We start from the raw sequence: 23,826 nt of genomic DNA, 5'->3' as shown, positions 1-23,826 counted from the left end.
TTTGTTTTAAGCAACATATGGTGTGAAACCCAAAAAAGACGTAAAGTTAAAGAAAGCTTATGGAGGAAGGTAATGAATCATGCCACTTGGAGGATGGGCTACACCAAGATAAGTGGTGAAGAGTCGCCCCTTGAGGTGTTGTGCACTCAAGATATGACCCAAGGATAATAGGAGACTGAACTCACTAAAGACTTTGACAGAGTTTCTTTACTTTCAAAATTCAATGTGTGAAATACATGAGGAAAGACACTCTATTTATAGGAGAGAGTGTCTTGGAGAACAAGATAGAGGGGTATGGGTTTCATTTGTGAGAAGCCTTCTAGAAAGTAGGTCAAGGGGCAGTTTTGGAAATGGCTTCTAAAAGCTAGGATTTTTTTATGGGTTTGGCACAAGCCCAATATTATACTAAGTACACCCTAATATAGTTTATTCTTCTATTTTGCACCCCTAAAGTGAGCCCAATTTATTTACATAAACTTGTCTTTTAAAACGACCAGAAGAAAGAACATTTGATGCTTTGGCCTATGTTCAGTTCTTCTTCTACTAAGGTCCTTCTGAAGTTTGGTGGGGCCTTGTTTTGGATGTTGAGATGACTGACTTAATTGTGAAGTGTCTGTTGTGTCCTTACTTATCACCTTGTCTAGTTGGGTTGTATCAGAAGGCCAATGGTGGTAGATATTAGTACCACTTCTGATGGTACCGAGAGTATTGGCAAATCCTCTCGAGTTGTTGTTGATCCTGTAGGTAGGAGCGACATAGCGTATGTGGCGTCCTTTTCTTCTTCCCTAGGTGCATATGAGGGGGATGAGGTCCGGAAGATCGACTACGCATGGGTGGATAACCGTGTCTGCGAGGTTTTCTCGAAATTTCGACAACCATCCATGCTTCAAACCTTTGTCGATAGTGTAGATATTCTTTTAGAAGGTACCCCTGATGGGATATTATTCTTGCGTAGATGTAGAGAGTATAAGACTGTTTGTCTGGGTAAAGGGAGTGAACCCAAAGATTTTTTTCTATTTCTATTCTTGCTTGATCTCGGACATTCATGTCCACTTTCCTTTAGATAGTTTCAGCATGGAGGTTTGGCACGTCTTAAACGTGGCTACATCCAAATAGTTGGGCCGCGATGCAAGCCTTTCAGTTGCTTTATAACGTGCTTAGACTTAAGCCCACCCCTAGATCTGTTTTACATTATTTTGGTACGAGGTCGGGAGACCAGATAAGTTGGGTAACTTTAGTCGGTCAGTAAAAAACCAACGTCCTTACTCCTTTCACCACATCTTATAAGAATTTCAAAAAGGAGTTTCTTCAAGGTCGTGATTGAAGAGGAAGGCCGCCAGTTTTTTTATGATGGCGATACTTCCAGGTTTCCCTTTTATTGGAAAAATGATCCGACACACTTTCATATGTGATCGAGGTCCCAAATGATCGAGGAAGACCTAAGTGTTATCAATTTTGGATGGGCTTTCCCGCAAGATTCCAACTCGACCTCTCGTCCGTGCCTATTTGTCCCCCCAAAAAATCGTTGACGTTGACGGTATGCTTTTTTACTCATCTTGACTTATTCTTAATTTGGTGTTGACTTAACATTTTATTGTATGCAGGGATAATGGTTGGCTTGACACCTGGTGGTGGGAATAAGGACTACTTCCAAGAGCGTCGGATGCATTGACAATCCTAGAGGACCGAAAAAGTAGTCGGATCCGGCACCCCTACCGCAGAGGCTGATATTTCTATATTCGTGATAATGACAAGATAACACCTAAACTCCCATCAATCCGAAAAAGAGATCAAAGGAAAATCATGGGAAGGATTGTTGTCGCTCTTCTCGGCATCACAAAACCAACTTTATAGGCCACCACCTTTGATTACTTTTTACAGCAAGTGCACCGCGTTGTCATAAGTAATAATATGTCCCTAAGTACAGATGTTCCCGTCGGTTGACCGGGGTCGTCTTCGGGCGTGGCTTGTCCTCGCGAGCTAGGACACCTTCGTTTTGCTCCGTCTGTGAGTACCTGAAAAGAAGTGAACAAAGGGGCGCCCTCGCGGCCGTTTGCTCTCCGACGATTAAGTCAGCTAACGAGAAACATCAAAAGTGACACACCTCCGTATCGGAACACCGTAAACGAATGCTCTGAAGGTGGTCAGAAATAATTGAGTGACCAAAACTGTGTTGCCCTAATTGCCTTGTGCTCACCGTGGGTGCGCAGCAAAAACAACTAGCGTTTGTGCTCTGTGTAAAACTGCGAGAATTAGGTTAACACTCTCCTCCCCTTCAAATGCCCCAAGGTCCCTTTTTATACATCTCTCATGTTTAAAGCGCGTTAAAGCGCATTGAAAGCGTATAAAAATATTCCTTGGAATGTTCAAATCTTAACTGAATTAACGCGTACCTTGGCAAACTTTCACTGAAACCTTTAATGAGCACGTGCGCATCGTCACGTGCCCTTCTGACTTGATCGTTATTCTGCGCAGAGGGTCCCACAGCGCCGCAACCCAACTTAGGGTTATTCCACTGTGTGAGCCCTCTTTCCTCGAAGTGCTTCTGGCGCGTGGGGTGACTTTCTGGGTGCCAACTCATGCGCCCCAATCGCTAGTCACTCGCCTTGGGGGTGTATCTACCTTTCTCTCGTATCATGCACGTGGTTCTCCCCTGGTCATGGCCCTCTCATGGGTCGTATCTGTCCCAGGATCTCCCAGTAGTAGCGTGGATACTTCACGAGTCAGGTTTACCCCCTACTGGTATTAGAACTTATGGCCTTGAAGCCACCTTTCGTCGTTACTGTTCTGAGCTATCAAGGTCCAAGGCTTCCTCACGGTGTCGCCCCCTCCACACTCTTTCCTACCCATGGGCATCGGGGGGTAACACCATCGATATCTCCGCTTGGCTATGTCTTCTCTTGGCGACGCCTTATCTTGGCGACGCCTTCTTTTGGCGAATGTTCCTCTTGGGCGATGTCTTTGCTTGGCGATGCCTCCCTCGGGCGATGCCTCTCTTGGGCGATGTCAGACCACCTGATCTTCCATTATCTAACACGTCGGTGACGCACAAAGCGGCGACAACCGATTATGTATGTCGCAGAACGCCACTTCCATAAACGGCGACTATGTACTCCGCAGAACGCCACTTCCGTAAACGGCGACTATGTTGACTTCTTGACCACCCACATTTCTCTTGTCTACGTCATCACACCCGATGACCTAATCGGTACACAAGCCCCCAGTCTTGAGCTGATAACTTGTTTCAGCAAAAAGACTAAGGCCTCGCCCTATCGTCCACGTGGCATTTTGATGTGTATATGATGTGATTGCCCTTTGCTTAATTTACATCTGTCATGGACTTTATCTGTAACTGTAACTCTTGATCCTTACCTAAATGTTTATTTGCTTTATCTTTGCATACTTGCGTCTGCTTCTGCTTTCTTTGCTATATCGCGTGCGTTACCTTCGGTACTCCTTGTCATTGTGTTCGACTTTAACTCTTAAGGTAGCACGTGATCTCTTCTCTTACTCTTCCCGTTTAAGTCGTGATGCGTACCCTTCCTTTGGCCTCTCCACCAAGAAACTTACTTGGCCTTTGTCTCTGCGAGCAATCTTTCCCATGAAAGCGTCGCTTACCGCGTCATTGCTTAAAGGCAAAGAAGGATTTGGTCTCTACTATGGCCTCAATATAGCTCAAAGGCGAGGAGGACTTATCTGCTCGTCTCTGGTGCCTCAACGTCGCTCAAGGGCGAGGAAGGCTTATCTTACCTCTGCTAGGTGTCCACACTCAAGGAGGGACCTGCTCTGGGTGTCCTCAGGGCGCCTAAATACTTTGGGACAAAGGTCGCACTCTGGTGCCTACGCCCATGGAGAGGTCTAAACAAGGACTGGGCTCCCGGATTTTAACTTGTACTGATATCTGGTACCGGGGCTAGCTGTTCATACTTGAGGAGGGGGCGTCCTGAAGGAATCCTTTAACCCCTGCTCAAGGACTAGGCTCCCGGATTTTAACTTGTACTGATATCTGGTACCGAGGGCTAGCTGTTCATACTTGAGGAGGGGGCGTCCCGAAGGAATCTTTTAACCCCTGCTCAAGGACTAGGCGCCCGGATTTTCAACTTTCACTGATATCTGGTACCGGGGCTAGCTGTTCATACTTGAGGAGGGGGCGTCCTGAAGGAATCCTTTAACCCCTGCTCAAGGACTAGGCGCCCGGATTTTCAACTTTCACTGATATCTGGTACCAGGGCTAGCTGTTCATACTTGAGGAGGGGGCGTCCCGAAGGAATCCCTTAACCCCTGATCAAGGATTAGGCGCCCGGATTTTCAACTTTCACTGATATCTGGTACCGGGGCTAGCTGTTCATACTTGAGGAGGGGGCGTCCCGAAGGAATCCCTTAACCCCTGCTCAAGGACTAGGCGCCCGAATTTTCAACTTTCACTGATATCTGGTACCAGGGCTAGATGTTCATACTTGAGGAGGGGGCGTCCCGAAGGAATCCCCTAACCCCTGATCAAGGACTATGCTCCCGGATTTTAACTCATACTGGGCATACCTGTCATCTTGCTCTAAACTCACTCGAGGGTGAGAAAGACTTTTCCTGATGCCTCAACTTGCCCAGGGGTTACATCTCCTCCTCCCCTGGATGCACTGAGGACTTTCAAACTTGCCTCAATTTGCTTACGCAAAGAGGTCTTGTAATCTGTTCTTGCCTGTACTCGCTCAAGGCGAGGAGGACTTTAATCTTTTCTCGCCTACACTCGCTCGAGGCGAGGAAGGTCTTTTTAATCTCTTCTCGCCTACACTCGCTCGGGGCGAGGAAGGTCTTTTAAATCTCTTCTCGCCTACACTCGCTCGAGGCGAGGAAGGTTTTTTTAATCTCTTCTCGCCTACACTCGCTCACGGCGAGTAGGACTTTTTAATCTTTCCTCGCCGGAAGGCGATGAGAACTTAAAAAACTTTATACTTGTGCCTCCGATCTCCAGGTGGCGATGAGGACTTAAAACTTAACTTTCACCTCCGATCGCCAGTTGAAAACTTTGATAAACTTCGAAACCTTTTTTATTGGGTGGCCTCGTTAAAAACCCTCCTTAGGAAAAAAAAGTGCCCCCTTGAAAAACTGCTTTAACTGAAACTACTTTAAACTGTTCAAGTTAATCACTACTTACAATGCTTTAACCCTGCACCCACCACCCGAGAAGCCACCAGCTATAGTGTGGATCTCACCGTGAATGGGTACCTCGTGCTGTTGTCCCTCACTGCTCGCCGGTTGTGACCCTAATGATTGACCCGTTCGCTTCTCGAGCAGATAATCCTTTAAAAACCCGCACTTCACCAACTCAGCGAGTTGATGTCCCAAGGCTAAGCACGAGTTAATGGAATGGCCAAAGCCTTTGTGGAATTCGCACCACATATCTGGCTTTGGCCCCAACACCTTATCTGACGTTTCCTCAGGCACTTTAAGCCTGACAGCAATGTTTGGGATGGTAATAAGATCAGTCAATCCCATCACAAACTCATACCTGGGAGGGCGATTAGATTCCCTTGGCCTCCCTTGCCCTTTCCCCTTGTTCTTCTTTGGGTCATATGGGTGATACACCCTCTGATCCTTCTTTCCAGGTGCCGCCTCCATCACTCGCTGCGGCTGAATCCTCGTTTGAGCTCGTGGTTTAGCTGGAGCCACGTTTCTCCTCTTTTCAGAGACTTCACTCTCTGCAGCGATGTGAGCCACAGCACGTCGCCGGATTTCAGCAAACGTGACGGGTTGGCTCCTGATCAGCGATTCACTAAAAGGCCCGGGACACACCCCCTTCCTGAATGCGTACACGATCATGGGCTCATCTGTAGTACCCACTTTTACCACCTGCGCTCCGAAGCGGCTTATGTACTCTTTCAAAGTTTCCCCTTGGTATTGCTTCACGTCAAAAAGGTCGTACGAAACTGGGGATGGGGCCCTGTTGCCTAAATACTGCTCTCTGAATAGTCGTGAGAGTTGTGCGAAAGACGTGATGTGACCCTCTGGGAGGCTGATGAACCAATCCATAGCCATCCCAGTCAAAGTGCTCATGAAGAGCTTGCATCTTACGACATCAGAACCGCCAACCAACATCATCTGTGTGTGGAACGCAGTGAGGTGTGCCTCAGAATCCTCCATCCCTGTGAAGGTTACCTTGGGCCCCGTGAACATGTTGGGGATCGTTGTCTCTAGGATCGCCTGTGAGAATGGTTTTGTGAATTCTCTAGGTTGGGAGGCAGCCTCGGGCTCGTCTACATCGCGTCATATACGGCGTAACTCCTCGTTGGCACGGTAGAGCTCATCGTTTCTCGCCTGAGAAGCTGCGAGATCTGCCTGCATGCGCTCTTGCTCCGCTTTCAACGCTGCCATTGCTTCCTGCAGCCCTTGCATCATGCCCATGAGTTGTTGCATGGTCTTCTCTTCAATCTTGGCGCGTGCAGGTCTGGTGGTCATGGCTTTCTGGAAACCCTCTTAACTTATCTGGGTTTTGAGAACTGGAACTGAAAAACGTGTGTGGTGGGACTGATGTTTTATATCTGCCCCCACGGTGGGCGCCAATGTTCCTGCCGGTTGACTGGGGTCGTCTTCGGGCGTGGCTTGTCCTCGCGAGCTAGGGCACCTTCGTTTTGCTCCGTCAGTGAGTACCTGAAAAGAAGTGAACAAAAGGGCGCCCTCGCGGTCGTTTGCACTCCGACGATCAAGTCAGCTAGCGAGAAACATCAAAGGTGACGCACCTCCGTATCGGAACACCGTAAACGAATGCTCTGAAGGTGGTCTGAAATAATTGAGTGACTAAAACTGTGTTGCCCTAATTGCCTTGTGCTCACCGTGGGTGCGCAGCAAAAACAACTAGGGTTTGTGCTCTGTGTAAAACTGCGAGAATTAGGTTAAAACTCTCATCCCCTTCAAATGCCCCAAGGTCCCTTTTTATACATCTTTCATGTTTAATGCGCGTTAAAGCGCATTGAAAGCGTATAAAAATATTCCTTGCAACGTTCAAATCTTAACTGAATTAACGCGTACCTTGGCAAACTTTCACTGAAACCTTTAATGAGCACGTGTGCATCGTCACGTGCCCTTCTGACTTGATCGTTATTCTGCGCAGAGGGTCCCACAGCGCCGCAACCCAACTTAGGGTTATTCCACTATGAGCCCTCTTTCCTCGAAGTGCTTATGGCGCGTGGGGTGACATTCTGGGTGCCAACTCATGCTTCCCAATCGCTAGTCACTCCCCCTGGGGGTGTATCTACCTTTCTCTCATATCATGCACGTGGTTCTCCCCTGGTCATGGCCCTCTCATGGGTCGTATCTGTCCCAGGGTCTCCCAGCAGTGGCGTGGATACTTCACGAGTCAGGTTTACCCCCTACTGGTACTAGAACTTATGGCCTTGAAGCCACCTTTCGTTGTTACTGTTCTGAGCTATCAAGGTCCAAGGCTTCCTCACGGTGTCGCCCCCTCCACACTCTTTCCTACCCATGGGCATCGGGGGGTAACACCATCGATATCTCCGCTTGGCTATGTCTTCTCTTGGCGACGCCTTATCTTGGCGACGACTTCTTTTGGCGACTATTCCTCTTGGGCGATGTCTTTGCTTGGCGATGCCTTTGCTTGGCGATGCCTTTGCTTGGCGATGCATCCCTCGGGCGATGCCTCTCTCGGGCGATGTCAGACCACCTGATCTTCCATTATCTAACACGTCGGTGACGCACAAAGCGGCGACAACCGATTATGTATACCGCAGAACGCCACTTCCGTAAACGGCGACTATGTACTCCGCAGAACGCCACTTCCATAAACGGCGACTATGTACTCCGCAGAACACCTGGCGACTATGTTGACTTCTTAACCACCCACCTTTCTCTTGTGCACGTCATCACACCCGATGACCTGATCGATACACAGGAAGGATCGTTGTCGCTCTTCTCGGCATCACAAAACCAACTTTATAGGCCACCACATTTGATGACTTTTTACCGCAAGTGCACCGCGTTGTCATAAGTAATAATATGTCCCTAAGTAGAAATATCGTTCCCACAAGGAACAATTGACTATTCAAGTAAAAGATTCGCTAAATATAAAAACGGAATAATAAAAGTGTGTTTGAGAATTGTTATGATGACAAGAATTAACAAGAAAACAAATCAAAGAGTTGTTGCTTCAATTGGCAAAATAGGGATTACGTTTCATCTTTCTCATTCTCATGTATTTTGATTAGCATGGTAACATTATGTTCTTTGATTGAAATTGATGTCCGTATAATTCATTTATATCGATTTCTCGCATATAAAATTATTAAGAATGTTTCCTAAATATCGATTCCTCACATATTTATAAAAACAACTTAGAATCAAGCTCACACGTTGATAGCAAAAAACATTTCAAGTCTATTCCTAGCACTCAAATATGTTAAGTATTATTGTTTAGGTCAGAACCATAAAAATACTTTCTAGTCAGATTTAAGATTCTAGATCAAGCATTAGAAACAAAACAACAGTACCAATAATCAATCAAGAACAAAATACTATATCATATTTAAATATCACCTCAATACATAAGAGATTGAACAAACTACTCCTAAATTCACAGGGTAGAATTAGTTACACATCTTCTAGCACCTTCTATTCTCCCAATTGGGTTACAAGTCACTCAACGGTGTTTTCCTCTCAATCTTGCACACTAGGGTTGTGCCTCAAGCCTCCTTTTAGCTTATATTATTCCTCTTTAGCTCATTCATCTCCATTCTTCCCTAAAAACCGAAAATTAACACCAAATTTTGGAATCAAATGTTCTTATTCAAATAAAGATCATAAAATATGTAAAAAGGTATAAATTCATAAATTAAGGATTATTATATATATTTTAGCAATTAATACTCATAAATGCCTATATTTTTATATGAAATATGATTGAAATTAGGCACTTATTAACCTTCAAGTGGACGACGGCGTAACGATAACGCTAAACTCATATGAGCATGGAGCATACCTGTTGGTCCGCGCATGACTTCCGACCTTATGAACTTCCATTAAGTTGGTTTACCACCAAAGGTTTCATAACCTCCGTTAAATAAAAACCCAAGCCACCAACCAATTAATATTACAAAGAAAGCGCACAACCAGGATTTGAACCCAAAACCTTCCAATAACCAAGGAAGAGTTAACCACTAGACCAAAGAAGTTCTTTGGTCATGTTATCATTTTTATTATACTTATTATTATTAACATAATTTATACATATTAATATTATATTAACATTATTATTAATATTATTATTATATTAACATTATTATTAATATTATTATTATATTAACATTATTATTAATATTATTATTATAATTAATATTATATTCATATTATTAATATTATTCATATTATTAATATTTATTAATATTATTCATATTATTAATATTATTCATATTATTAATATTATTCATATTATTAATATTATTCATATTATTAATATTTATTAATATTATTCATATTATTAATATTTATTCATATTATTCATATTATTAATATTTATTAATATATTCATATTATTAATATTATTACTATTATTATTATTAATATTACTATAAATATTATTATAAATATTATTATAAATATTATTATTAATATTATTATTAATATTAGTATAAATATTATTATTAATATTAGTATAAATATTATTATTAATATTATTATTATTATAAATATTATTATTATTATTATAAATATTATTATTAATATTATTATAAATATTATTATAAATATTATTATTAATATTATTATAAATATTATTATTAATATTATTATAAATATTATTATTAATATTATTATAAATATTATTATTAATATTATTATAAATATTATTATTAATATTATTATAAATATTATTATTAATATTATTATAAATATTATTATTAATATTATTATTAATATTATTATAAATATTATTATTAATATTATTATTAATATTATTATTAATATTATTATAAATATTATTATAAATATTATTATTAATATTATTATAAATATTATTATTAGAAATATTATTATTAATATTATTATAAATATTATTATTAATATTATTATAAATATTTTTATTAATGTTATTATAAATATTATTATAAATATTATTATAAATATTATTATTAATATTATTATAAATATTATTATTAATATTATTATAAATATTATTATAATGAATAGTTTTCAGTGTCTGATTCTTCAAAATTTGATACTGCAAATGTAACCAAAAAATAAATTATGATGATATATATATGTGATAAGTTAATGTCACTTCACACACAACTTATTTTTACTTATTGAAATTCATAAAAACAATCTTTAAGAATTGAATAATAATTTCAATTAATGAAGTGCCTTCTAACTTCAATTAATGAATCAACCTCTAAGACCTAAGTTCAAAGCATATTTAAATATGTATACCAGTTTAGGCTAAACTCACTAAAAAATTTAATTATATCTATTTATTAAGAATTGAGAAAATATAAAATATTTTATTGATGTTTTACAATAAACTTTTGACACTTAAAAAAAATTAAAAAACTCTATTATTTTGATGAGATTTTAGAATAAATATTTAGAATTTAACGAAGGTTTTAAAATAAACCTTTGGAAATTAATGAAGGTTAAAAAAATCTTTGTTATTTTATGGAGGTTTTAAAATAAACCTTTGTAAATTAACAAAGGTTAAAAAAACCTTCGTTATTTTGTGGAGGTTTTAAAATAAACCTTTGGAAATTAACGAAGATTAAAAAAACCTTCGTTATTTTGCGGAGATTTTAAAATAAACCTTTGGAAATTAATAAAGGTTAAAAAAACCTCTGTTATTTTACTGAGGTTTTAGAATAAACCTTTGGAATTTAGCTAAGGTTAAAAAACCTCCGTTATTTTGTTGAGATTTTAGAAAAAACCTCCATTAATTAAATCAATTCCTAAGGTTATATTAACCTCCACTAAATAACCTCTATTAAAACCTTTTTTTTTTTGTAGTGATAGTCTTCGCTCCTAGCTGGAAGAGTCAGCGGCTACCCTCCAATCGGCCTTGGATGAAAATAACAGTCTCTTGGCTAGAAACAAACACTTAGAGGCCAAGATGAATCATTGGAAGGGTCTATGCGTTGAAGTCAAAAGGGTGGGGAAGGATATGGTCACAAAGGCAGATGAGGAGATTCGAGGGCTTAAGGAAAGCCTTTCATACATGACCCTTTCGAACTACCGATCTGAGGAAAAGGTTGAGAAGTTGTTGAAGGACCTGGAGATTGTCGAGGACAACATATTGGACCAACATGAGCTCGGCTTCCAGAAGGCTCTTCAACAAGTGGCTTGCATTTATAGCATTCCTTTGGACGAGGGAAAGTTCGATGTGAGCAAGGACTTCTACCAGGGCCAACTGATTACCATTATGGAGATTCCAAGTGCTCAAGAAGTTGTCTCGGCTCCTCTTAGGACTCCCAGGGCCAATAGGATAAATGTTGACCCTTAGTCATCTTCTTTTATTTCTTTTTTACCAGGCACACGTGTTTGTTTTTTTGTAAACTTGTGCCCTATTATGTGTAAACTGACAATCTATCGATCTTTTAATGAAATTTGCTTGACCTTCATAACATTTTCCTTCTTTTACACTTTACTTATTGTGTAAATTGACTTTTCTTCCATAACCGAGTGGTTCTTTAACGTGTTCTCGGCAGAGATTCACTTAGGTAAATTCTTTCTTAAGAGGTTCTTTAATGTGCTCTCGGCACGCTTTCATATGTGGCCAACATGGTCGAATGTTAACCAAAGCAATGGATGTGAGGTTGTGTGGACGAATTTTAACAAACTACGCTCCAAACTTTGTCACCAATGTGTCAAAACAATCAATGGAATGTGTTGGCAAGCGAATAAACCAACTTAAAGTCATCTCCTTAAGAGAGGGGAGGAATATCCGACACAACAGCACATCATCTGTAGTATGCAGTCTAACTTGCATTATATAGGCGTCCACGCATTCATCTTGGTTTGTAATACCATCATACATGTCAAGTGTGGGTTTTTTCCAGGTACTCGACAAGGGTACTTTTAGGATACATTCCACGAAATAACTCCGCTGAGAGGTCGTTCCCAAGGTGCTCGCTGATGTCTGCCAAGTATTTTCGACAATACAATTAGTTTGTGTATATATCATAACTTTTTTATTATAAATTTGTGTATTTATTATCAAATTATTTTATTAGTATATTTATGAATAAGTTTAACTAAATTATGGAATTAATTTATGAAAACAAGGTTAATTATATGAAAACATGTTTAATTAGATTATGAAAACATGTTCAATTAAATCATGAAAATACGTTTAATTAAATATTAAAAATTATAATATTAAAATTTAAAATATTTAATGCTTAAATTATAATAAATATAAATAAAATAAAATATTTCAAAATTTATTATAATAATAATCAATACAGACGTCGTAACATATAAAGTGACATTTAGATGTATTGTTATTTACGTTCGTTTTGAGCACTTAAAAAATTACAATATTTAGAACTAATAAAATCATACACTTAAAAACGTGCCTTTATATAAAATATTAAATAACGGATGCTACAGCAATTTGCAATAAATCACTATATTATATCATGGTTATAAAATGAAAAAATTTGAAAGTCACTAATTAGATTACAAGAAAGTGGTGTGACAATAGAGAGAAGTTATCTAACAAGATTCTTTTCAATTAATTGTACTCCCCTCTAACGTGTGGAAGACAATATTGAGTGGTGAGATATTAGTTGAATATTCAATTATCAAGTTAGTTAATTTCCAACCATTCATTCCATTATTATTTTTTAAATTTAACTTTTGCAAAAAAATAAAACAAATCATTGTACATCACAATTATTGCCTTTCATTGTCATCCACGAACTCGTTCATGATCTGAGCACAAAAGCCACCTGTTCTTGTTTTAAGAAAATGTGTTTGAGGAGAAGTAATCATTAAACAATTTTTGAAAATTTAAAAAATTTATTCGTAAATTAGATTAATAAAAACATGTGCGAATTATATTCAAGTCAATAAATTTTAGAATCAGATTTTCTAATTATAAAACTTTTAACTCTATAATGTTTAATTTATTTAAAACTTGTCTTTTCTTCTTCCTAGGCCAATATATGGTAGGGAATCTATTCAATATAAGATGAAATAATCTCCGTTCTCTCTCTTCAAAAGGTGCTAACTACACAAATTAAATTATCTGAACGAGTGGAGCACATGAAATACTTTGTTAGTCACGGTAGTTAGGAGGAGTGAGATAGTATTTTTAATATTTATTTTAAATTTAAGATAATATTCATTATTCTTTTATTTATATCCTTATTTTTATTTGATATTTTATTTTTCTTTTATTTTTAAAATTTAATACTAGTTATTTTGTTATTTAAAACCTTTTTTATTTAATATTTAACTATTCTACATATATTTATTTATTATAATATAAAAAATAAAAATACACACTACTACAATACAATCATTAAATATAAACATATTTTAAAAATAAAAAATAGTTAATTGTTATATTATTAAATTAGATACTATTTTAAAGATTAGGGTTAGGAATAAATTTTTTTTGGGTGAACCCACTGTTCACCGTTAATCGCCACTCACTATCGCCGCCATTGAAGTCGTCACGGTCATCGAAGCAGCGACCATAATCTCGTCGGAGTCTTCGTCGTCGCCGTCGTCAGATTTTTTGTCTGAATCTCGCTGAAGCCGTTGTTGTTGTCGCTATTGTCACCCATTTGATAACATGTAGATCTATGGATCCATCTCCTACTACTAGGCCCAATCCATCTCCTACCACTATGCCGTTGGCAACTAGGTCTATGGCTTTCTAGGTTGCCACTTTGCCCAATCCATCCATCTATACTAATTATGTCAATGTTCATCTTTTTATTGACAATTTGGATAAAACTAATTATGACACTTGGACCTCAGATATTAAATTATGGCTTAAGAGTCAAGATTATGTTGATCATCTTACCCAATGTGTTCACACTATTACTGCAGATGAGGCTTCCTGTTGGTTGAAAATTGATGCTCAATTATGTATTGTTATTAAATCTAATATTCACTCATCTTTTAAACAAAATTTTTGTGTTTTTGAGACGTATTCATAAGTTTGGGAATAGGCGAAATTATTATACACCAATGATACTTAACGTCTTTATGGAGTGTGTCAAAATCTCCTTACCGTTGTTGTTCCAAAACGTCTTGATGGTACAATGGTTGAATATTTGGGTAAACTACATGCTCTTCTTCATGATTTTAATGAATTATTGCCTCCTGTCTCCACTCCTACTCAAGAACTAGAGCAACGGTCCAAGTTCTTCATGTTATTGGGCTTACATGGCCTTCCTGATGATTATTCTCATGTCCGTGATTAGATTTTGGGATCTCCTATTGTTCCCAATTTTACTTCCACATTTTCTACCCTGCTGCATGTGCCAAGTAAACACGTCACTAATATACCTTTTCCAGTTGATGACTCTTCTGCTTTAATCTCTCAGCATTATGATCGTACTCTTCCTTCCAAGTTGGGCAAAGGGCGTCACAAGTGTGACCATTGTGGCAAACTTAGTCATAAAATTGATTGGTGTTATGCCTTACATGATCATCCTCCTAGACCTGTTGCGGTTGCCCAAAATGTTCTTGTGCAACCTTCTACCATGGACCCTACTTCATATGATATATTAGGTCAACCTACAATTTTCAATAGATTTCTTAAATGGTATAAGGATCGTTAAAACTCTGGTTCCACTGCTTTTGTTGCACATTCAAGTACACCTTTTGCTAGCCTTACTCTCTCCAATTCTTTTGGTCCTAGGGTTCTCGACTCAGATTGCACCGATCATATTACTGATAATATATATTTTTTCTCTTCTTTGTCTACCTCTGGTTATTTACCAACCATTAACATGATCAATGGCTCTAGGGTCTCATTCCATGGTGTTCCTACTATTCATCTTCTTCCGTCTTTATCTATTAATAATGTACTTTATTTTCCTGGGTCTCCCTTTAACTTATTATCCATTATTCTTCTAACACGTTCCCTTGACTGTGTTATTTCTTTTACCAAAGATTTTATTTGTTTACAGGACCGAAGTTCGGGATGGATGATTGGCATCGGATGTGAGTCTCATTTTACCACCTACGAACATTTGCACACGTTGGCACGGTTATGGATTCTCCATCTCTTATTCATGCTCAGCTAGGTCATCCTAGTCTTTCAAGATGCAACACCTTGTTCCAAGTTTGTCCAAAGTGTCTAGTTTGTCTTGTGTGTCGTGTCATTTAGGTAAACATAGTCTCAGTTCTTTTCCTAGTAGTGTCTCACAACGTGCTTCATCCCCTTGTTCCTTAGTTCACTCTGACATTTGAGGATCAAGTCGTGTTAAGTGTAATTTAGGGTTTTAGTATTTATTACTTTTATTGATAATTATTCAAGATGTACTTGGTTATCTTTAATGAAATCTCGTTCTGAGTTGTTTTCTATATTTCAATATTTTTATAACGAAATTAAAAATCAATTTGGTGTTTCAATTCAAACCTTACGCAATGATAATTCTCGTGAGTATCTTTCTCATTCTTCTACCACTTTTATGAAATCTTATGGCATTCTTCATCAAACCTCATGTGCTTATACCCCTCAACAAAATGGGGTGGTTGATCTCAAGAATAAACACCTTTTTGAAACTACTCGTATTATGTTACTTCATGGTGACGTTCCTTAACGTTTTTGGGGTGATGCTATCTTTGGTTTTAGAGAACAAAATTTCTCATTCTATTTTATTTCCTCATGCCTATACTTTTGTGGCAAGATCTAGTGTTGAAGCGGAATATAGAGTTATGGTTTCAACTACTTGTGAGCTTATTTGTCTTAAACAGTTACTCAAATAATTGCAATTTTGAGAAGTCATTCAAATGACACTCATTTGTGATAATGAGACTGCTCTTCATATTAGCTTAAATCCCTTCTTTCATGAAAGGACCAAACATATTGAGATTGATTGTCATTACATTCGAGAAAATATTGTATCTAGAGACATCAAGATTGAATATGTTAATTCAAATGATCAATTAGAAGATATTTTCACTAAATCTTTATGAAGCCTAGAATTGATTACATTTGTAACAAGCTTGGCACATATAATTTATATGCACCAGCTTGAGGGAGAGTGTTGAATGTAACAGGTTTAGCCCATAGTTTATAAAGACAAATAGTTGTTAAACTCAATAATAATACTTAATAATAGTTGTAAGGACTTAAAAATTATTTAAAAATAGAAGTGGTATAATTGAATGGAGTTTGAATATTTTAATATTAAAGGGAAAAGCTTGTAAATAAATAAAAGTTAGTTATTCAATATTCATTTCAAAAGAATCATCATTTCTCTCAAATATCTTTCATTTTCTTTTTTGTCTTCTCTTTAATGTTATGTTTGGATTGGAAAGAGGATTTGAGGAAGTGAATTTGAAGTGATCTGAGACAAAAGTGTGAAGAAAGTGAGGTTGTTTGGATTTGAGTATATTAGAGTGGATTTCTCAAGAAAGTTTATTGAAATTTGTGAGTATTATAATAGTTGTGAAAGAATTTTTAAATTTTGTAAAAGGTATAAAATGCAAGTTTACAAATTTATCATAGTCTTTAAAAATATTTGAATAATAATAATAATAATAAAACAAAATTAATTTATATATTTATTTTTCTATAATTAATATTATTATTATATAAATTTATTTTTTTATATAAATAATTTATTTTTTTATTTTTATTAATTATATCATTAAATATTTGATTCAAATAAAATTATTATTCTTTAAGAAAATTATTTAATTATTATTAATAATTTTATAAATATATATAATATTTTATTTTTATTATAAATATATAATATTTTATTTTATTATAAATATATATAATATTTTTATTTGATAATATAATTAATTATTTTATATTTTTTTTAGGGGGTACTTGTGTAACTGATATAAAGTTGGATTTCTCTACAATTCTTACCTAAGGAGTAAAGAAGGCTTTCTCCAATTTCTTCACCTTTCCACGCTTTTCTTCACATATTACTAGATCCAAATAGAAACGAATCTCGCAAATCCATCTGGATGAACAGTATTCACCCAACCCAAATTGATAAGTACCTAATTTCAGTAATATTTCATATTAAAATATAGACATTATGAGTATTAATTGTTAAAATAAATATAAAATAATCCCTAATTTATGAATTTATATCTTTTTACATATTTCATGATCTTTATTTGAATACGAGCATTTTATTCCCAAATTTGGTGTTAATTTCAGGTTTTTAGGGAAGAATGAAGATGATTGGGCTAAAGAGGAATATTATAAGCTAAAAGGAGAAAGTTGGAAGGCCCTGGAACGCACAACTGCACAAAAGGCCCAAATCAGCATCAGAGCATCTCGTTCGAGCGAGATATATCTCACTTGAAAGAGATAGTGATAGACACATTGTGCCTTTTTATGTTTTATTCACCCAAACAAGCCCATCAGCGCCATGCAAGAAGTCACTTAACCTTAGCAAATTAGGTTAAATAGGGGGCTTGAGGCTCAACCCTATTGGAAAAGATTGAGAGGAAAAAAACCATTGAGTGACTTGTAACCCAATTGGGAGAATATAAGGTATAAGAAGATGTGTGACTAATTTTACCCTGTGGTTTTTGGAGTAATATGTTCAATCTCTTATGTATTGAGGTGATATCTGAATATAATATTTTGTTCTCGATTGATTATTGGTATTATTGTTTTGCTTCAAATTCTTGATCTGAAATCTTAAATCTGACTGGAAAGTATTTTTATGGTTCTAACCTAAACAATAATACTTAACATATTTGAGTGTTAGGAATAGACTTGAAATTTTAATATCAACGTCTAATCTTAACGATAAGTTATTTTTATAAATATGCGAGAAATTGATATTTAGGAAGCATCTTAATACTTTTATATGCGAGGAATCAATATAAATGATTTTTATACGGGCATCAATAGCAATCAAAGGGCACAATATTGTCATGCTAATCAAAATACAAAAGAGTGAGAAAGATGAAACTCAATCCCTATTTTTTCATTTGAAGCAACAAACTCTTTGACTTGTTTTCTTGTTAATTCTTGCCATCATAACAACTCTCAACAAACTTTTATTATTTTTTTTATTACTTAGTGAATCTTTTACTTGAATATTCAATTGTTCCTTGTGGGTTCGATATCCGTCCTTAGGGACATTATTACTTCTGACAACGCGGTGCACTTGCCGTAAAAAGTCATCACAAATACAAATGAAGCATAAGAATCTTACCAATTTTTTCATCCTTTTAAAGATTAGAGTTTAACATAGGAATCATAGTGAATAATTGAACAAGTTTATCTAATCAGTTTTTTCTTAAGAGTAAGTTCCTCTCCACCCCTTTTTTCTTGTTTTGAGAAATTATGCATGTCTTGGGGGAAATGTGTTGCATGTAGTTTTTTTAGAGTTAAGACGAGTCTCTACTAGTTCAGGATCGTAAGAATATGTTCATATCATTTATTAGGTTTCTATGTACATGATCAACTTCTTGTGTGTCTTATGGAGGGTTTGTGTGTTGATCTTATTTGAGCTTGAAATGAACTTGTTGACTTTTGAATGATTTTGAATTGTTGTATGCTTTTATCAATTTTATGTTAGAATACTAGACATGAACAACAAGTTCAAGTTAGTTTGAAGTACTTTATTCTATGATAGGTAGAAAATGAATTGAAAAACACATCTTGAACTACACTGGATCCATATTATATTCTGCAAAAAAAAAAAACACTTATTTTTATGCAGACTCGTTGAAAAAAATTCATTCAATTAAAACCTGAGAGCTTTGGTCGCTCTGTAAGCCAAATTCATTGGACAAGCCTTTTAAATAAACAATCCCAATGTTTTAGTCACTAGGTGAACCATTTCTCGGGTGAAATGTTTTTATGAAAAACTCCTAGTGGAGTAGTTGTTGGAAGAACGTTTTGTTTGTTGGACGACTAAAAGTGGTTGCTTGTGCTGATGCCTTTGGCTGAATGAGCATAATGGTGGTTGGACGATTTGCAAGATGTACTTAATTTGTTGGGCGAGAGGGTATTTTCTAAACTTTGAAGAAATGTTTTTAATTATATCTAAATTATAAAATTAGTTTATCTTTCACTTTATTCTCATAATCGATTAATATATTGCTTTTGAACATCATTATAATGTAATGGTTGATAAATTTCAATTTATTAGCATTTAAATTGAGTTGGATGTATATGTATGAATGAGTTTTATACCAAAAAAAAGGGTTTTTTTTTATCTTTCAGTGTATGATTATATTAGATTATGAAATGTATGGTTGATTTATCTTATAGAATAAAGACATGACAAAGTTTTCATATTATTGACATTTGAATTAAATTTGAAATGCATAAATAGCTTGCATATGATATGAAGTACGATGTAGACATAACTATTTTCAAGGAAAGGAATACTGGATATGTATTGAATTTGATATTAGTACAAAGGAGATAACTTAACTCTACTTGTATATTGAAATCAGATGAATAAAGATTATCAAGTGATGAGAGTCGATAGAGGTTCTTATGACTTAGTTTATGGTGTGAAAAAGAACTAGTTTGCCAGGTCATATGGATTTTACCCTTTCATATGAGAGGACTTAGTTCCTATTGATGTAGTTGTATTTGAGAGGCTAGTGAAAGTAGTATGAGAAGTGCAGATCTCTGAGTCAAAATCAATGCATGTGTCTTCCATAAGTAAAGTCAATTATTTGTGATATTAATGTCTTTGAGTTATGACATGAGAGATAGTCAGTGGGGCTGAAATTTAAATGTTTGGTTCTAATAAATGTTAATATTTGAAATGAAATTGTATCCATTATAGTATATGAGATATGATTGAAGTGTGTGTATATGATGGAATTTATACATGTATATATTTTTGTTTTAAAATTTTGGCTTATCCCATGTGGTTTGTGTTTAAAATTTTATGTTACATGAGAATAGAGAATGATGCAGGAGAATCTCAACAAAAGTAGGTTAAGGAATTAGAAAATGGTTTTACTATGTTTTGTATATTTTTCTTTTGTTAGATATGTTTATGTATATATGTACTTTTATGTTTATAAGTAAAAGTTTATTTTGAAAATTTTAAAAATAATAAGTATAAACGTATGTAAATATAATAATGATAAGTATTATAGATGAATGTTAAATAAATAATATAATTGTAACCGGGGATGTTACAATAACAACTTTTAACTTTTATTTAGGTGTATTTTTTAAATTATTATTATTATTTTACTTTATCTTTTATACTGATTATTTATAATTTGTATAATTGATAACATATGATAATTTATTTGAATTTAAATTAAATTATCATGAAAAGCCATTTTTTTAAGAAAAAATACTATATAAATTTAAAAGTAATTTTTTTTATATCTAAATAAGAAAAACTAATCTAAATATTTAGATGAATAGAACTAAGAATGATATTAATATCCTAATGCATTTGATTAAATTAAATAATATATGTTTTATTTTAGATGTTCAAAGAAAAACTAAAATATTTATGTAAAAGTTGTGATATGTTTGTTTTGATTTTCTATTTTGGTATCCTATTTTGATATCCTTATGATGAAGCTAATAGTTAAGAGTTGATGAAGATTGTTTTAGAAGTTGTTATATGTTTTATACTTGTTATGTTTTATTTATATTTGTACATACTACTTGATTGTTCGGTTGGTCATTCAAACAATGCTCAAATGATAACATTAAAAGTATGAACAAAACACTATTGTCAAGTGTCTAATGGTCGTTTAAGTGATAATGTTCATTGTTTTCAAGTTGTGACTTAAAGTTTGAACAAAAGAGATGTCAAAATATTTCCCTTTCCTCTTAAACTATGGTCACTCAAGAGGTAGTTGGAAGTTTAAGTGAGAAAGAGAAAAAGTTAATATTTATTCTCTCTCCTCCAAAAAAAATAGATCCTTCAAACATTGAAATAACACTCAATTGACATATCTATTCTCAAGAAAAATCACACTCAAGTGATGATGAATTATTCAAATAACATTTCTCAAATTTTAAAGACGTGTTTTATTTATCAATTTAAATAATTTATATAAGTACATTTTTCTATTTCCAAAGATATGTTTTATTCTAAATTTAAAGGATTTATATATGTATATTATTGAATCGTGTGATTTTAAATTGGTATTTGGTTGAAAATTATTTTAATAAACTGTATGAAGTGATGTAATGATTTGCCTATATTAAGAAAAGGTAGATATTTAGGATGATAGTATACCTAAATTATGGACTTTAGTATTAAGTAAAAGAATTTATTAAGGAAAGAAAATATCTTAATTTTATTAATAGTCTAAATTGCGTAGATTAAGATCATATAGTAAGAAGTAAAAAAAAAAGGTCTTATACTATTTATGTATAGATTTTGTGTAAATAATTATCTTAATATCATTGTGTTGAGGTCAATATATAAAAAAAAGCCTAAGTATATCTACAAATAAAATGTAAAAGAAATTGTGCATTGGGTTGATAACTTCAGTATATTTTAATTAAATTGAAGTTGTCAACAAAATTGGAACCTTCGGTTGAAATTAATGATAATTAAATAAAAATATAACATCCCTAATTTTATCCATATATAATAAAATAAAAACAAAACAAGCAATATTTAATTAACATATAAACATATACTACTTTCTCATGTTTGTATCTCAAAAAGATATCCCTCTTCATAGAGATTTAATATATATACAAACGTTTACAAAAATAAACATTCAACATAAAAACATTTGTTTCTCTGGTTGCTCAATGAGGAACTCTATCACCTGCAACTTCATATGCTCTAGTGTAAATTAACACTATCATCACAGATTAAAGAAAACAAACACAAAACAAAGCACTCAGTAAGCTAGCTATTTTTTATTTTATTTTATTTTATTATTATTTTTTTATCGGCAGCTGGCTATTTTTAATAATTCTAATATAAATTTGACTTTTAAGAACAAACATAGTCCATCAAATTTTCATAATTTACACAAAGTCATCAAGTGTTTATCACTTTTATCATCCACATTATTCCTTTCAGATTTCTACTGACTCACACACTCAGACACTTGACTCTACTTCCGGAAGACTCGTGTATTGAAATTAAAATCCCGAGACCTGCACTGGTCATACTACTAGCTATGAATCCACACAGTCATGCATATAAACATCTCAATATTTCATCATCTCATCATTTCATATGACAGAGTAAGTTCATATGACCTGAAAGACTAGATTATATTTCAAATCGCAGACAAAGTCATATGAACCTCCTTCGACTATCACTAGATGAATAACTTCATCTATGTGATTCCATTATATCAGTAGAGTCAGAATCGTCTCATTACAGGCCTAATAAATCAATACACCCTAACAACAATCTCAAGGTATTTCCTTTCCTGAAAATACTATGTCTTGATCACACTTTCACACCATTCCATAACTCATTTAATGTCAAACAACCAATTCTCATTAAATATCACATTTGAATTAATTCAACAAACTATTCAAATACATTCGTTAACTCATTAATTCCAAACTCATATACATTCTACAACATCTATTATATCTACAATTTCACATTTCTATCTCAAACAAATTCCATTTTAATTCTCAATTAAAAACACTTTCAATTCTCAATCACAAACACTTTCAATAACTTATTCACTTTAAAATCAATATATAATATTCAAAATTAACCATTTCAGTAAATATATTACTTTACTCTTTGAAAAGACAATCCTGCAAGCAAAATTTGAGAATGGTAACCACTTCACCCCCACATTCATATCTTCTAACCTAGGGTTCTATTGAAAATAATAAGACTACATTCCCTTACCTTTACTTGAGCAAATGCTCACTAAGAGCTCTAAATCTACCAAAAACTTAAAGATAATTAACCTACAACACAGAGCCATGATAAAAAATATAACTATATCACTAGGACCTTAAGCTAACAGAGATTCACCCTGAAGCTAAAAGACTTACATGCAAAGCATAGACAGAGACAACCTAACAAGTTCAAAATTTGACGCAAAGAGAAAAGCAAAAATGAACTTACTCTATCTGAGATTTTGATCAAGCAATCCTGTAGTGTTCACTGCCAGAAGTTCAATGGTAGACTCTGATCGTCAAACTAATAAGCGAGTATGTGAGAATCTTAGAGAGAAGGAAAAGAAAATGAAAAAAAGGAACAAAAATGAACTTACTCTATCAGATTCTGATCGGGCAGTCTTGTAGTCTTCGCTACTAGGAGTCTAATGGCGTACTTCGATCGTCAAAATGATGAGCGAGGAGGTTAGAATCTTAGAGGGAAAGAAGATGAATGGGAAAAGAAAACTTCTAAAGAGTTGTGATTCTTTTAAAATAAAACTTAAATAACTGAATTTTCTAGTTATATGCTCTTTTCATTTTTAATATCAAAATATTCAAGTGTCATTTAAATGTAGCACTTCTACTCTAAAGTTATTTTCTAGATCCTTACAAAACATATATATGTAATAATAATTTATAAATTATTTAAAATTACATGAATTGAATAATAATATTGTGAAATTTGTTATTTTATAAATAATAACAAAAGTTTAATTTTGTTTTATTTAAACAAAGCCTTTATAAAGTTGAAGAATTAAAACAATTTTTTTCAAAAAAATAAACTTATCCTAAATCAT

General features: G+C 34.5%; 1 protein-coding gene across 1 annotated transcript; it reads right to left on the bottom strand.

Moving 5' to 3' along the window:
- Window positions 1-5,148: 5,148 nt before the first annotated feature.
- Window positions 5,149-6,033, bottom strand: LOC137834358 (uncharacterized). Its single transcript, XM_068642416.1, has one exon. It carries the CDS (start codon window positions 6,031-6,033, stop codon window positions 5,149-5,151), a length of 885 nt encoding a protein of 294 aa, XP_068498517.1.
- Between the last annotated feature and the right edge of the window lie 17,793 nt (window positions 6,034-23,826).

This window comes from Phaseolus vulgaris, chromosome 5 (assembly GCF_000499845.2).
Source record: "Phaseolus vulgaris cultivar G19833 chromosome 5, P. vulgaris v2.0, whole genome shotgun sequence".
In the NCBI taxonomy this organism is placed as follows: Eukaryota; Viridiplantae; Streptophyta; class Magnoliopsida; order Fabales; family Fabaceae; genus Phaseolus; species Phaseolus vulgaris.
The sequence above is the reverse complement of the archived record's forward strand: the minus strand, read 5'-3'. Positions and strand labels throughout refer to the sequence as shown.

What these genes read in the sequence shown, in the direction of transcription:
- LOC137834358 (XM_068642416.1), bottom strand. Translation starts at nt 6,033, where the DNA reads ATGGCTATGGATTGGTTCATCAGCCTCCCAGAGGGTCACATCACGTCT.